General features: G+C 36.0%; 1 protein-coding gene across 5 annotated transcripts in view; it reads right to left on the bottom strand.

Moving 5' to 3' along the window:
* The window catches only part of LOC119072829 (junctophilin-1), a 63,722-nt gene that overhangs the window by 22,353 nt on the left and 23,689 nt on the right, over nucleotides 1-17,680 (bottom strand). For 4 of the 5 annotated variants that reach the window (XM_037178131.1, XM_037178132.1, XM_037178129.1 and 1 more), the window contains 5 exons: nucleotides 13,487-13,698; nucleotides 4,102-4,376; nucleotides 3,907-4,043; nucleotides 3,711-3,851; nucleotides 2,156-3,650 (listed from right to left, as the gene is read on the bottom strand). In XM_037178131.1, coding sequence (XP_037034026.1) covers nucleotides 2,156-3,650; nucleotides 3,711-3,851; nucleotides 3,907-4,043; nucleotides 4,102-4,376; nucleotides 13,487-13,698 — 2,260 coding nt within the window. Of the gene's footprint in view, nucleotides 1-2,155; nucleotides 3,651-3,710; nucleotides 3,852-3,906; nucleotides 4,044-4,101; nucleotides 4,377-13,486; nucleotides 13,699-13,770; nucleotides 13,837-17,680 lie in introns of those variants that run through there. The other variant, XM_037178133.1, reaches the window with a different exon arrangement.

The following is a 17,680-nucleotide window of genomic DNA, read 5'->3' on the forward strand; positions in this document are numbered from 1 at the left end:
TTGGACTAAGGCCGCTACTCGGCCCTAAGTGTTTTTTGCACATAAATCGAATAAATCTCATCCGATTTTGCTAGTTTTTGTTTCATTTGAGAGATAATTGAATGCCGAATAGAATGATGGCAAAAAAAGTTTCAAATTTGGGCCCTTGGACTAAGGCCGCTACTCGGCCCTAAGTGTTTTTTGCTCATAAATCGAGTAAATCTCATCCGATTTTGCTAGATTTTGTTTCATTTGAGAGATAATTCAATGCCGAATAGAATGATGGCAAAATTTTGGGTTTCTAAAATAATGTCGTAAATTGTTGGTTTTATTTGAGAGGTACTTCGTACGGGCTTTCGTAATTGCGCTATGCGCAATTTTAAAAATGAACACTTTCAGTAAATTTGACCATGCCCAACTTGACTTGCATTTTGGTAACAGACGCATTAGAGGGTTGTAGACGTATTAGGGTTCCGGGCGTATTACGGCTACGGACGTATTATGGTTACGGACGAAATAGGATTACGGGTAGTACGGGGCTAAGTCGCAGCAAACGCTCCGACTGTTCTGATGCCTTGTTTTGATAATTTTCGATAAAAAAAAGTCGATAATTATCGATAATCATTTTCATTATCGCCCATGCCTAAAATAGACCTGTAATATTTTTCGCCATCGTCGTCGGAAGCATCATGAAAAGACTCTAAGATTCTAAGCAAATCTTTGGCCGGAATACATGGCCTATTTTTAGCATTTTAATTCCTTAAAATTCTTTAAAGAAATATCGAAGAATTTTTAGAAATTACAGTTTGTTCACCTTGAGAAAGCAGAATTTATCAGAGTTTTAAAATTAATCGATTTTCCCCGGTCAATTAAGTGGTTCCGAGTATACGATATTTTGGCGCAATATTTGAATTCGCTATGGGAATTTCCAGGGCCATAACCTGGAAAAATTTTATTGACTGGGGACATAAAAGACTTTTAAAACTCTCTAAAATGTCAAATATGTTCCGAGCTAAAAGGAGCCAGAATAGGTTTAATCAAGAACTATTTTTGATACTCCTATTTTCCTGAATTTTCCAACAATTTTCAAGAATTTCGTAAATTTTTCCGAATTTCTTTTTTTTGGAAAATTAAGAAAAATATCGGAAAATCTAGGAATATGTTGGAATATAAGAAAATATTGGATAATAATGAAAGGACTGTCTACAATCAGAGGCAGTGAGATTTCAGCATCAATTTGCTTCAGCTGTTTTTCAGCTGATCCACTCATCCAATCTAAGCCGTTTGTACTTGTACATACGTTTGCAGCTGCTGCACGCATGTACGTGGTAGTGGTAAAACCGAATAAAGACGAATAAACAGTTTTGATTGTTTGTGTGGATCAGTTGAAAAACAGCTGAAGCAAATTTATGCTGCAATTTCACTCCTCCAACTGCAGTATTGTATCAAAAAGAACGGAAAAACTAGTCCTAACATACACAGACACCTGTTAGAAAGGATTTTCCTTTACATTTTTCTCTGATCGTCGCGACACTGGTGACGTACTAGTCAATCAACTATATATCGAGTAACATTGTTATGTATACGAAGCGTAGGACATTACTTTGTCACTTTTGAAGTTATTCTTTGGAATTTTAAGCGCTATAAGACAGTTAGAACGCGCTCTCTATCTGTTAATTCTACATGCTGATTTAACAAATTGTCTATTTACATTGTTGCTACGCTAAAAGCTAAAAATTATTGATTGAATTGCTAAAATCAATTTTTATTTTTTCAAAGTTTGGAGAGAAATATTTTTACAAATAGCTACAGAAAGCAATACGTCAGTCCAACCTGACTAATTCGACACTAGGTGGAAATTGGAAGAGATCAAAATAATCGGCTAATATCAGTCAATATATCACTGGGAACAGTGGGAAGTCCCACTGATCTGCCCGAAGAAAACTATTAATTGTGGATGCTGTGAATGGAAATGTAAATGTGTATAAAGTGATACATATAGATCCTACAGTATCATCGCAAGCCTGTTCACGCACATAGTGTTGTATGCAAAATAAAAGGAAATACAGAAAATATCATCGTGGAAATCATGATAATTCGGTTGACTGTGCACAATCTTGTCGTTCCGCAAAATGTGTCCAATAAATCTTTTTACAAAAAAAAACGTTGCACTCACCTTCAGTTTCGTTTTTCCTCCTCCAGCTCCAACACCACCACCAACAGCCGCAGCGGCATTCGGTTTCGGTGGCAAGTACAAAGACTCGGTGCGCTTCGGTTCCCGTGGCGATGGAATAATATCTTGTCCTAACGTTCTTTGCCGCAGCAAAATGTCTTCAAATGGCTGATTGGGACTAGAGTAAACAGCTTGTGCGGATGACATCTGATACACTGGCGTTGTAGATCTGGACGCACCAGTGCCCGTTAACACTGCCCCATTGCCAGTCGTCACTGGCGTTGTTGTTCTAAATGCAGATCCTGCCCGTACACTTCGATCCGGAGTGTCGGTCATTGTATTATTAACACCTATATTCCTATCAATGGATGGCTGTCTGGAACCACCGCCTAATCTACTGGCTGCTCTTGCATATCTATCTACGGATGAATCGCGACTCGGTGCACGTTTGTAATGATCGAAATGGTCAATCGACGATTGTGTAATGTTGCCCAGCATGGGTCGATTGCTGTCGTTCGGTAGCCTGGAATTGCGACGCATATCCAATTGGGTATTTTGTGGTTGAGTTCTTTGTAACATGTCTTGTTGGTGGCCCAAATCCATACTGGGCAAGTTATTGTAGTTGGATGGACTTTGGGAGTGATACGCGCCATAATCACTTGTGTGCTGCTGTTGGCCACTGTATTCACCATAATCTTGCTGCAGCGATGGCTGCTTTAACAGTTGCGACTGCTGAATATGACTGCTATAATTCGGGTTGTACGAAGAATTGGTTGTTTGATTTGGCATTTGATTTGGCGATGGATTTGAGTTCCCATAGTTGCTTTGAGTATCCGAATAATTTGTTCCCGGGGGTTGTTGTTGTGTGTATTGATAAGGTGGGTTTTGCGTAGTGCTGTACGCCGAAATGTTGATGCTTTGGGTGTTAGTCATATTTGTCATGGTGGTGTAGTCCATTGACGCTTGTTTCTGTAGCATAGACGTTCTTCGAATCGCTGGCTTCTGTGGTGACGGTACGTCGCCAAAGTGCCGGTTATCAATTTGATGACTCGGCGAATTAACTCCACCCGTTTTGATCGTTTGATCCAAGTCTGTGTGAGGTCTAAACCGATCTCGCGTACGTATTCTTTCGAATCGCTCTAATACTGACGGCTTAAAATCGGGTGCAAATTCACGAGCTGTAGCCACTGCCACTTCGGAATCAAGTTTCGCGTGATCGGCAACACTGTCCGCCATTTCAGCTTTACCTCGTGCCGTTGAAGTTCTAGACACAGCAATGTCAGCTTTTTGTAGTGCATATTTAGACGCACGCGTGGATGAACTGACGGCTGCTTCGATCCGTTCCCGGAACTTTGCCGATCGAATCAAAAATAAATGTTTCTTCTTCTGACTAGTTATCAACACATTGCATTTGTATTTGCCCTCTTCCTTCGTACCATCCCTAAACGTTGTCACACCGTAGCCGTGCTTTTTATTATTGTGCCATTCGCCTTCGTATCTGGAAATCAATCGAATAAAATGCGGAAGCCTAACAAGAGGAAATCGATCTAATACTCACTTGAGTCCGTCGGTACGTTCCGATATACCATATCCGTCTCGTTTATCACGCTTCCATTCGCCCATATATGTTTCCGTAATGCTCGGATCCAGTTGCTCTTCATCTACCGTAAAGCTTGCATTTGAATCTGTGTGAATCGATCTGAGGAAGATTGTGTCGGATTGCTGAATGTGTCGGTATTAAACGAGCTACTTACTTATTTGACATGGCTGACTGCGACGAACCAGTACTAATCCATGAGGCAGTAGAAACTGTCGAACGTATACTGCCCGATGCAACCGTTCCACGCTTCTCCAGGTCTCCGGTGCTTCGTTGTTTTTTCAGCTTCAAACCCTAATGAACAACGAATGTTAATGAGACGGAATTGGTGTACCCACACACTTTTCCATACCGACAATAATCCCTTCTTCGTTTTTTCCACCAAACTATTCCGCCTCGCCGGTGGTTCATCAGATTTTGCTTTCAACACGAAACCGCCACGAACCTCATCCATGCGATGATTGCGCCGTTCAGCTGGATCCTGATTGCCTCCGTCATTGCTTCGCAACGAGGTCATCGATGTTTGTATCGTTTTGGGGCGATAGTGCGAAGCCAGACCGAATGGTGCGGACGTTCGAACACCGTAGCCGTGACGTTTTCCCTCCTGCCATTGACCTTGATATGATCCTACGACAACACAATGAGACTCGTTTAGTTTGTTTTGTGATGAATTGTGTAAACGACGACGGTGGTTTTGTAATTTATTTATTAAATAACATCGGCCATAACTAATCGGTTTTTAATGTTTGTCGACGAAAAAAAAAATATTTTTATTCTCAAAAATAAATAGATGTTCCGCTTACGAGTAATAAGATGTGTTACGAGAGGTGGTAATAATGATTTTTGTTATTTTCGGGATATATTTATAAAAAAACGTTTTATTTATAAAAAAGTGTATTTATATAATGGCTATCTAGGTGTGTTAGACAGTCTATGAGCAATTGGGTAGCTATAAATAACTTTAAAGATTTTTTTAAAAAGATTTAGCTGCTTGTGACACGAGCAAAAAATTTTAAAATTTCTTTGTTACAAGTTCATCAATTTGTCCACAAATATCCCTTCCCCATGCGATAACGATACAATTAATGCAAGTGCAACGCAATTGAACACTGTTCGTATAACGTCATCACTCGCACATTTTCTATTCGATCGTAGTTTTCATGCTCTCTAAAATCTCGGTTGTTGTATTTTAGCCCGAAATAATTTTCATTTCCTTCATTTTCATTTCCAACTTTACTTTAACATCCCAACAAAAATCTCTTCGAGAAAAGTGTGACGCAGTCTTTGAAGTACAATTTGTAAAATGAATGATATCGCTAGAGTTGACGCTTTCAGCTTCGTTACGCAAAAATTAAATTTTACACCCACTTTTAGTTCAAACGAGCTGGCTTAGTTTTTCTCATCATCTGCCAAATAATTTTTACCAAAAAAAAATTTGACTGGAAACAACCAAAATTTTACCAAAAAAATCTGCGTCGCATGCGGCAGATAAATTTTCTTGCTGATCTGTTCCTGAACATCTGCCACTTTGCGACGCAGATTTTTTTGGTAAAATTTTGGTTGTTTCCAGTCAAATTTTTTTTGGTAAAAATTATTTGGCTGGCAGATGATGAGAAAAACTAAGCCAGCTTGTTTGAACTAAAATTGGGTGTAAAATTTAATTTTTGCGTAACGAAGCTGAAAGCGTCAACTCTAGCGATATCATTAATTTTAGAAATTGTATACGTCAAAGACTGCGTCACACTTTTCTCGAAGAGATTTTTGTTGGGATATCAGTCGTTTTAGAAGTTTTAGAACACTGCTTTTTATAACAGCTTATAACAGAAATTCCGAAATTTGGCGAAATTTGAAAATTTGACGAAAATCGAAAATTTGTCAAAAATCGAAGACTTGACGAAAATCGAAAATTTGACGAAAATCGAAAATTTGACGAAATTCAAAAATTTGACGAAATTCGAAAAATTCGAAAATTTGACGAAATTCGAAAATTTGACGAAAATCGAAAATTTGACGAAAATCGAAAATTTGACGAAATTCAAAAATTTGACGAAATTCGAAAAATTCGAAAATTTGACGAAAATCGAAAATTTGACGAAAATCGAAAATTTGACGAAATTCAAAAATTTGACGAAATTCGAAAAATTCGAAAATTTGACGAAATTCGAAAATTTGACGAAGAAAGTAATTCTCTATATGTCACCATTCAAGAAATATCTACAAAACCCCAATTGACCCACCCATTTCCAACTTTCGACATTTTTCACATCACATATGCCCCTCTGTTCTACTCGTAAAACTCTGAGACTTTGCCGAAGAAAGTAACTCTCTATCTTTCATAACCCAAAAAAATATTAGTCCTTTCATCCTACGCTCGAGTAGCTCAAAATTTGGTCACTCTAATCACTCTAGCTCAAACGAATCTGCCCCGATTTTTTAAATTATTTTTTTGTTCGAACCGTGTTTCGTTGATGGGTCGCACGCCTCTGTAGGTTTCAATACAGCTAAGCTACAGCCGAAAACGCGTTCCCGACCCTCGAAAACCACACTCAGAAACCACTTCGAGGCCAATAAAACAAAATTCTGGTTTTCCCGGGGTAATGGCGTATCACATTTTCATTTTTATGCCCACCCTGAGGTTCCTGCAAAATTTCATGGAGATTGGCTGACTAGTTTCCGAGATTGACCGTCGATAGATAGATAGATAGAAACATACAGAGTAAGTTGAACGATTTTGATTGTTTGGGAAAAGTCAATTTGGTGTATTTTGTATGAAAAGTGACCAATTTCAAAACGATGTATCTCCGGCAATTTTAAACCTACATAGTCGAGTGATAGCTCGTTTTGCTCGTATTTGAAGCGAGAATATGTTAGAATATGTTTTGTGGTGATATAAACCTGGTAGAACCTGAAATGTTCGGCTATATATAGTTGCCGCGTCTCAAAAAAATTTCTTCGTTCTTTTTTTGGAAGTTAGACTGCGTCAAGTCCTCCGCTATCGCTCCGGACATGATGTGAACACTGAGTCAGCGCATAATTTTATCACACAGCTTTCAGTTGTTTACCCTGTTCCTGCAACTAGTTTTCCTTTATATTTCAAAAATTGGTACGGGGAAAACTTTAACAATACGATAACCGTGTTGTTACGTATCGTATCGTTGCTCAGAAAAGTGGAAAAGTGAATTTTTCGATTTAATTTGTACGTTATTCCTGCATGATGTGGATAAAAACGAACGATACTTTTGTTAAACATTTTCGAAATTCAAACAAACCAAAGTTTTATTGCTCTCGCTCAAACTGAATTTGGAACGAACGGTTTATTCAGAGTGTTACTGGAAAATTGCCAACAGAATACACACCTGTAACAAAATTTATCCAAATATCAATGACAATGAATTGTACTGCAATGAATGGCAGGATCCACGGTGAAAGTAGGTCGGTGGAGCTGGACTTTTCCGATGTATATGAACAGATAAAACGAGAGAGACTGACGAAAAATGTTTACAACTCAATTTCGTACAACACAAGCAATAGAAAGAACCATGCCAGAGAGGAAAATTATTTTAATCGTTTAAATATGTTTACAAAATTTCGCGGTTTAATCGATCTTCTTCTTGGATGTGTAACTTCATTGTCTCGAAAAATATACAGAGAATATTTGGTTACAGTGGATGCTGCGAAAGTAATTCATTACAAGTGTACCTGTCCCATGCTAAAGTTCATTTCCACACAAGAAAATGGAAAAAAAATAACCGAAAATAGTCCACGTGTAATCGCCCATTTTCTCAGGGGGCCAATTGCTATGTAATGGTCAACATTCACTTGGGGCAGGTAGTAAAATAATGTACAAAATAATGTTCCTAAGGGAAGCAGTTTCAGCAGTTCAGCAGTTCCAGCAAATTTCAGTTTATTTCTATAATTTCTAGTTTTACTTTTATCATTCTGACATATGTATACTCCGAAGAATCGAACAAATTGACAAATATTAGAAGGAAGAGACTATTGGCACCGGGTGCCAATAGTCTTTTTATAATACTGTGGCTAATGGCACCGGGTGCCAATAGTCTCTTTATTATACTAATGCTAATCGCACCCACTGCCATTAGCCACAGTATTATAAAAAGACTATTGGCACTCGGAAAAATTAAAATTTGAATAAAAAATCCGGACATTTTGAAAATTAAACTTGTTTTGTACACAATTCCAGGGAATTCATATTTTTCCAAAATGTAAGGTAAAGGCTGATTGTTCGATCCTGAGGAACTCATCGTTTTACAAAATGTAACGTAAAGGTAGTTTGTTCGATCTTAATGAATTCGTCCTTTTACGAAATTTAACGTAGAGGCGGATTGTTTGATCCTGAGGAATTCATCCTTTTACGAAATGTAACGTAAAGGTATCGAACAATCCGTCTTTACATTACATATCTCAATACGATGAATTCCGTAAGATCGATGAAACTACCTCTACGTTAAATTTCGTAAAAGGATTAATTCCTCAGGATTGAACAAACCGCCTTTACGTTACATTTCGTAAAAGGATGAGTTCCTCAGGATCGAACGATCCGCCTTTACGTTAAATTTCGTAAAGAGACGAGTTCCCTAAGTTCGACCAAACTACCTTTACGTTACATTTCGTAAAAGGATGAGTTCCTCAGGATCGAACGATCCGCCTTTACGTTAAATTTCGTAAAAGGACGAATTCCCTAAGATCGAACAAACTACCTTTACGTTACATTTCGTAAAAGGACGAATTTCCTAAGATCGAACAAACTACCTTTACGTTACATTTCGTAAAAGGACGAATTTCCTAAGATCGAACAAACTACCTTTACGTTACATTTCGTAAAAGGATGAGTTCCTCAGGATCGAACGATCCGCCTTTACGTTAAATTTCGTAAAGAGACGAGTTCCCTAAGATCGACCAAACTACCTTTACGTTACATTTCGTAAAAGGACGAATTTCCTAAGATCGAACGATCCGCCTTTACGTTACATTTCGTAAAAGGACGAATTTCCTAAGATCGAACAAACTACCCTTGCGTTACATTTTGTAAAAAGATGGATTCCCTAGTATTGTGTAAAGTTTAGTTTTCAAAATATTCGGATTTTTTATTCAGATTTAAATTTTTCCGGGTGCCAATAGTCTCTTTATAATACTGTGGCTAATGGCACCGGGTGCCAATAGTCTCTTTATAATACTGTGGCTAATGGCACCGGGTGCGATTAGCATTAGTATAATAAAGAGACTATTGGCATATTCGATATTAGAAAGTGTAGGAGAAGAACAGGAACATATCAATGATTCCGACACGAACAGTTTCTGCATAGCTTTAGGATTTCTTCTCGTCATATAAATGACTGAATGTATCCGGTTCCAACAGTGATGAAAAAATCTCGAAATAGGAACCGTAGAGGAAAAGATGTAACATTGGTGTGCATTTGTTAAAAATCGGCTTTCGAATGAAGATCTAAAAGCCCATCTTTACATCTCATAGAAACGGCTATTTATCTATTATTGGCACGATGAAAAATAAATAAACGACGAGGTATATGACACAACAATTGGCTTAACAATTGAAGTACAAGATTTCTCATCAAACTCCAGACGATAATTTTAATGAAAGAATTAAAAGATCAACTGATATACGGGCAATAGAAATAATTGCGAAAATTTCGTCTTACAATTAAATGACAAACACGAATGAATGGGAAAGGATTAATTCAACCATCACCATTGAATCGTGAGATTATTTGCAGAGGTAAATTCAGGTCAATATGTTCGCTTGAAATGTACGTTTAAGTCAGATATTATCTGGATGTACGTGATTTCGCCAATAATCAACGAACGTAAAAAAGATAAAGAATTTCAGTCGTATTACGTTTTATAGCCATAATATGAAATCTAAGACATTATTCCGCTTGGGTATGTCTATAAATTATTTGTGAAAGAATTGCTATAGACATCCGCAGTTGAAGGTAGGATGTAATCATTTTTGGATTAGGATAATCCTTAATGGGATAAATCACATATCAAAATGAGGTTATGTTTCTTTATATACCAAAAGCTTTCATTTTATAAATACGGTTAACTTCTGATTTTAGCAGTAAGTAGGTTGTCAAATGTGAAAGCTGTTGTACTAAGTCAACACTAGAATGACTTTGAAATCGATAAAAATTGTTCCTAGCTAATACTACGTTAACTTGCCAATGTTTGCTAGGGATGGGAGACGTTTAAAATTATCGATAATATCAATCGAATATCGTTATCGATAATTTAATAATTATCGATAATTATCAAAATATCGATATTTTGATATTTATCTGAAAATTCATGACAATATACCGATATATCGGAATATATCGGTAAATATCGGATTTTCGGACCGAAATATCGATATATCGAATTATCGATATCTTGATAATTATCAAAATATCAATAATTATCGATTATCGATATTTTTTTTGATAATTTTCGATAAAAAAAGTCGATAATTATCGATTATCGATAATCGATAAATATCGATAATCATTATCATTATCGCCCATGCCTAGTTTGCTGACATTCAGGCAATAAAAAGTTTTAATTTTCATTTTTGATGTCAATTATTTTGATTGATTCATTATTTTGAGGACTATTTTGAGGACTATTTTTGGGAAAACATTTTCTTGAAATTTTCCACGTTTTTCCACTTTTTTTTTCTTTCAAATTTTCACAAAAATATTTTTGGGAAAATGTTTTCTCAAAAATAGTCCAAAAAGTTAGCCCAAAATGCAGTATCATTCACTTAATATCAATCTATTAATCTAGTATACTAAACGTAAATGAATGTGGTGCGCCATTCTAAATAAAGCTTCAAGCACTCGTGAAACACGCTTTAGATGAAGAAATTTTCAAGCGTAGTTAGTTGTATGCAAGAAAAATTAAAATGTAAAATTGTTCTTACAGTGGAAGAAAATAAAGAAGTCACATTTTCAACGACGTAATTCATTCTACATGCGATATTGGTAATGCATGCCGAATGTGTAGTTGTGACGTCTTATTTTTCTCCTTCTGTAAAGCAAAAAAGCATTAAAAGTGTGCGGTTGAAACTTTCTTTACTTATGGAACATTCTATAATTTCAGGGAACCTTCTGTAAAACGGAGATTTTCAGCGAAGTTGTGATTCTAACTAATGATCTTATCGTAAAGATAAGCTTGAGGAAAATCGTGCCCGCACGTTAGTTAGCGGGCGTGACGCAGGTCCGCTACCAAAAATGTTTTTAAAAATAATTTTTGGGGACGGCGGAGCATATTTACAGCAACTTTTTGACTTCTCCTTCTTAAATCCAACGAGCCCCCAACTTCGATATTTGGAATCTAGGCTTCCATACGTGTTCTACGAGCTATCATACGTTACAGTAGCTTTCGATTTGGCTGATATATTGAATTTCAAAATTTTGATTTTTGTTTGTAAATAAGCAAAATTTTGTTTTTTCAGAAAACTGAATTCGCCTACGTCAGTTAGTTAGTTCCTATGGAAAAGTGGATCCAGCAACTCCTAAACGTTTCTATAGATTTTCCTGAAATTTAGTTTTAGCAAAAGTTTTGTTGACCCACCAAATTTGTGAAAGAAAATTTTACAAAAAGAAATTTGCGTCACAAGTGGCAGATGTTGAGGAACCTGTTGTTAGTAAAATGATTAAAGAATGTACTGAAAGAACTCAAAAGGAAGTAAACCGAATCATCTGCCACTTGTGACGCAAATTTATTTTTGTAAAATTTTCTTTCTCAAATTTTTTGGGTCAATTTTTTGTTGATAAAACTTTTGCGTACGGCGCACGATTCATCACCGTCAGCGATATCAGTTATTTTGTAAGTAAGATAAAGGACTTGCGTCACATTTACCCTTTAAGGGTTTTTCGAATGATTAAATTTAATACGAAAATCGTAAAAACAACGTCTTAAAGAATGAATATAACAGAAAGTATAAATCGATGTTCTATGAGCCAAAGAGGTGATAAGTCCTTTACGAATCCTTACAAAATCCTTTGAAAAACTGAAAATAGTTTGTGGAAAATCCTCGATTCAAAATACCCAGAAAATTTTTGAAGTTGAAAAAAACCATGAGACTCAATAAAGAAATTCCTCTTGCATTGCAATAAAAACCATAAAAATCATCTACATCTATGGATATAAAAACGGTATGACCTAGCCAATTAGGTGTAGATACAAATGAACTAAAAACTCGTGAAAATTTTTGAATTTTCTAAATTTAAGAATTTTGAGAACTTGAAGGATTGAATCCTAAAATTCTCAAAATTCTTTATTCTGTAAAATTCCTAACTTCTTCAAAGTTCCTACAAAAAATTCTTAGTTTTAGAAATTTTGAATTTTCACTGAAAATTCCGGAAAAATTCTGAAAAAGTTCCAAAAAATTCCGTTTTTTTAGAATTTTTCAATTTTATTCGGAGCTTTCAGAATTCCAAAAAAACACGACCGGACTGGCTACCAAAATCCCTGTGAAATGTAGGATATGACGCTTAAAGCGAAGAAAATACGACGAAAAGCTCTATTGAAAGGCGACAATATAGCAAATTCAATAAAATTACTAAAGTTGCTCTTGTGAATCATAAGTTGTGAATTTACAAGTAGCCTCATATGGTCATTCTAGTCCTGGAAAAAACACCCAGAATTTTAGGAAATAATTTTTGAAAACCGAAAAGCAATACACTTCATGAGGTTGTTACTTTTTAACTCATTTTTCTACTTTCAGTGGATACGTTAACATATAATATAAGGAGATATAATATAACCAGACCACAGAGCGTTTATAATAATCAGTTTACAGCCACTCCAACATATATGCGATGAATATCAAAACAAACACATTGATCAAATGTTAAGAACATGCTTTTCCACAGTGTGAGCATCCACAGCATCCCTGAACTCTGTGCCATAAATCTATTACGCTGGCATAGCGATAAAATCTACATGTAAATATCGATTCGGCAGTGTACAAATAACAACATTAATCATCGTATTTATTGAGAGAAAGTCTCGAATTTCGATGAAGTCATGATATGCTAATTACAGCAGAGCACGCATTGTCAGACCTTATACCGAATCATTTCACCGAAACGAGGTTAGAACATGAGCCTCCACACACAACACTAAAATCCTATTCCATCATCGAAATATGGTATTTTGGCCGTTCGGCTCTAACAAAATTATAGATTTTATTAGTTTCTTTATCCTGATCTCGTATTACCTCAACCAGAATGCTGTGTGAGTGTGGTGTATACAATAACGCAACATTTTCCATCATTTTCGTGTAGCAAAACCGTATACATTTGGAACACACACACACAATTTTACAATGTTAAGCTACCCACATCCACATAACACAACGATTTGGGTTATATCAACGATGTCGAACTCGATGTAAAATTGAAAACGGTCAGACCGTTACCTATATACACATATCACAGCTAGGTAAATGGACGTAGATAGGAACAAATAGTTTAATAGAATTTTCCGCAAATCGGCCCTTTAAGATCTCGACCTACTTCATATGAAAGTGGTGGTCATAAATTCCGGTAGTACGGAAATTTATACGAGTTGTGTTGTTCGAGGATTTTACTCGAACCAAAATCTTCATCGAAACTTTTATCGAAAAATCTTCAGGGTGAGGAAGACATTGGTGTAGCACCGTAAACCGATTTTTCACAATTGTAAACTATTGCAGCAACATGTCTTACCTCCATCAGCATATGTTTCCGATCCATATCCATCCTGAAGACCACCCGCCCACGTTCCTTCATATTTAGCCGTCGATGTTGCACTTTGCCGGACACCATATCGTCCCTTTGATCCGCTGGTCCATTCACCCCGATATATCCAACGGCCTCTGGTTTCGACGCCCAGACCGTGTCGTCTTCCGTTTTGCCATTGACCCTCAAACGATGAGCCGCTAGAACGAGTTAAATGAAATTCGATTTTTAGATGGAATGTTCTCGACACTAAAATTAACTCTTTTTTTTACTTAGACAACAATCTAATCAATTTCATTGGGAATCGGAATGCTTACTGAACGGTAGTGAGAGGAAAATCATTGTAAATATTTTTTTTTGAAAATCGAATCGAACTACCGTTCACAATCGATTTCTGTTTCGTGTCCAATTAATCTTTCAATTTACGTAGTTTTGCTGTTACGAAAATTATAGCTTTCTCATTTTCATCGCGTTTGTATTCATGTTCAAGTATATAAAATACCGAATCTGTACCTAATTAAAGACACTCTATAAACATGATCGTTAGGTTAGAGCGCAATCATTTAGGTACACTGACTAGACGTGTCAATAAACTGCTTAGTATTTTGATTATTAACTTTAATCCTCACTACCTTAATAACAAATTGAACACAAAACGAACAATTTAAACTTGTGCTCTCTCTCGCCGTTACAATGTAAATTGGCCGAAAAAAAAACATTATTTTGTTTTTTCTAAAAATATATCACCAAGATACACCAGTGTCGGTTTGATTGCTTCGGTTAGAGACGAAAAATTTCAACGCTGAATGTTCATTAAATTTGTGCCAAAATGTTTTGGTTGCACATGTAATCATTATGTGCTGGGGCGATATTATGTGTGCAAAATATGTTCACATTTTATTTATTCAATAATCTCTAAATATACCTAAGGAAACGCATTATATACTGTGTACATCCAGCAGCAGCCCGCATGTGACGGGTTTCAATTTAACACTGGTGATTCAATGATTCAATACATTTTTTGGTTGTAATTTATCTTGAATTTAGAAATATATTTGATTTCATTGTGAATATCAAATAATTCTAAATTCAAGGATCTTCTTGCAGCGACAGAATCATGTCCGGAGCGATAGCGGAGGACTTGACGCAGTCTAACTTCCAAAAAAAGAACGAAGAATTTTTTTTGAGACGCGGCAACTATATATAGCCGAACATTTCAGTTTCTACCCTTTGAATTATATCACCACAAAACATATTCTATCATATTCTCGCTTCAAATACGAGCAAAACGAGCTATCACTCGACTATGTAGGTTTAAAAGAGAGTAGAACAGAGGGGCATATGTGAAAAATGTCGAAAGTTGGAAATGGGTGAGTCAATTGGGGTTTTGGAGATATTTCTTGAATGGTGGAAGATAGAGAATTACTTTCTTCGTCAAATTTTCGATTTTCGTCAAATTTTCGATTTTCGTTAAATTTTCGAATTTCGGCAAATTTTCGAATTTTGTCAAATTTTCGATTTCTGTCAAATTTTCGATTTCTGTCAAATTTTCGATTTTCGCCAAATTTTCGATTTTCGTCAAATTTTCGATTTTCGTTAAATTTTCGATTTTCGTTAAATTTTCGATTTTCGTTAAATTTTCGATTTTCGGTAAATTTTCGATTTTCGTCAAATTTTCGATTTTTGTTAAATTTTCGATTTTCGTTAAATTTTCGATTTTCGTTAAATTTTCGAATTTCGTCAAATATTCATTATTTCGTCAAATTTTCGAATTTCGTTCTAAAAAGCACTTCTAAAACGACTGATATCCCAACAAAAATCTCTTCGAGAAAAGTGTGACGCAGTCTATGAAGTACAATTTCTAAAATGAATGATATCGCTAGAGTTGACGCTTTCAGCTTCGTTACGCAAAAATTAAATTTTACACCCAATTTTAGTTCAAACAAGCTGGCTTAGTTTTTCTCATCATCTGCCAAATATTTTTACCCAAAAAAAATTTGACTGGAAACAACCAAAATTTTACCAAAAAAGTCTGCGTCGCAAAGTGGCAGATGTTCAGCAAGAAAATTTATCTGCCACATGCGACGCAGATTTTTTTGGTAAAATTTTGGTTGTTTCATCATTCATTTTAGAAATTGTACTTCAAAGACTGCGTCACACTTTTCTCGAAGAGATTTTTGTTGGGATTCATGTTACATGATGGATGGATTATGGCAATAAACATACATTTGAAGAATTTAACGAAATAGAATTATTGTGTTAGAAGATGTAATAGCATAACATGTTCTGAAGCGTTGCCAATTCATCCGTGATGCATGTCATGCAGAATATCCCCAAGGGGATATGTAGTCTTAAAACATCACGGTGGCTATTACGGTTAATGAGTAGACGACATGCTTGACGTAATTAGTATTGTGTCTGGTGCTAATTTGGATCAGTCAAAAATCCTTAAAGGGTAGATGTGAGGCAAGTCCTGTATCTTACTTACAAAATAACTGATATCGCTGAGGGTGACGCATTCTGCGCCTGTACGTAAAATTTTTCCCATCAAAAAATTGACCCAAAAAATTTTAGGAAGAAAATTTTACAAAAGAAATTTGCGTCACAAGTGGCAGATGATTCGGTTTTCTCTCGTTTAAATTCTTTCAGTACATTTTTCAACCATTTTCCTATCAAAACGTTCCTCAACATCTGCAACCTGTGACAGGATACAGGACTTGCGTCACCCTTAAAGGGTTTTTTGACTGATATCACCACTTTTGTAAGTATGTCATCACGTCGACAACATCAACAAACACAATGGAAGTTAAAAAATTCTCTGAATCCCAAAATCCAGAAAGCAATCTTGAAACACCTCGCTCATGTCGAAAATAACTCAAATCCATCAAAAAATCCGATTGAAGTTAGGAGGTACCAGAGGAATCGACTGTCATCCCAAAAAATTTAGGAACCGACCTCCGAACACCTCAGTTATATCGAAAATAATTCAAATCTATAAAAAACAAACGGAAGTTAGGAAGTGCCAGAGGGAATCATCTCTCATCCCAAAATTTAGGAACCAAGTAATTTAGGGTGCGTTTTGTGTGCCTTGAGAAATTTCAGTAAGAACGCCTGCGGCATTGAATCGTTCGGATCTGTAGGACCGGAAACTGAATTGTTTTTTTTTTTTCAAAATTGGGAAAACTCATGAAAGATTTCTATTGCCATCCAGAGGGGCAATGCAGTGAGCATCCGTAATACCTTCTGTGATAAAAGTGATGCTGACGTATTCTGACGTAATTTCAGGAAAAGCTATATAAACGTTTAGGAGTTGCTGGATCCACTTTTCCATAGGAACTAACTAACTAACGTAGGCAATTTCAGTTATTTGAAAATATGAAATTTTGCTTATTTTCAAACACGATTTTTTTAAATGTAATATATCAGCTAAATCGTAATCTACTTTGACATGTGAGCTCGTTTAACTTATATGGATGCCTAGATTCCAAATCTCCAAGTTTGGGAGTTGTTGGAGCCAAAGGGGAAAGTCAAAAATTGCTTTAAATATCATGGGCGCGCGTTAGCATAGCGCCCGTGACGCAAGTCCTATTAGTAGAAAAAATTTCAAAAAAATTTTTTGTCGTAGACTGCAGAACCATATATACAGCAAATATTGAAGTTCTACAATTCAAAGACAAATGACTCCAAATTACCATTAAAAAAAACTAGGCGTCCGTACGAGTTCAACGAGCTATCACACGTTCTTGCAGCTTAAAATTTTGCCACGCAAAAAATCTTCCAAGAAGCCCCATTTCCATTCATTTTGGTCAATAGTACTTTAAACGAAATGAAAAAATCCTACGTTACTTTGTTAGTCCGTCCGTCCGTCCGTCCGTCCGTGTTTCCTATCTTCTAAAGTCTTCTTTAGATTTTGTTGAAATTTTGGGAGTAGATTCTAGTCGTCATTCTAAGATATTCCAGAAAAAAATAATTGGGGGGAACCGGCCTCGTTTCGGAGCTAGGGCTCCTCGAAGTTCCCATATAGGCCCCATATAAGAACACCTTTAAGTGTGTATGTGTGGATGGGTATGGTAGAACAAATTTGTTCGCTTTTGATAAGCTCTGCTCGCCTCAATTTTTTTCCCTAAATTTAAATTTTTCAAAATTTTTCAAAATTTTTTAAATTTTTTAAATTTTTCAAAT

Source organism: Bradysia coprophila, assembly GCF_014529535.1.
Source record: "Bradysia coprophila strain Holo2 chromosome IV unlocalized genomic scaffold, BU_Bcop_v1 contig_84, whole genome shotgun sequence".
Lineage (NCBI taxonomy): Eukaryota > Metazoa > Arthropoda > Insecta > Diptera > Sciaridae > Bradysia > Bradysia coprophila.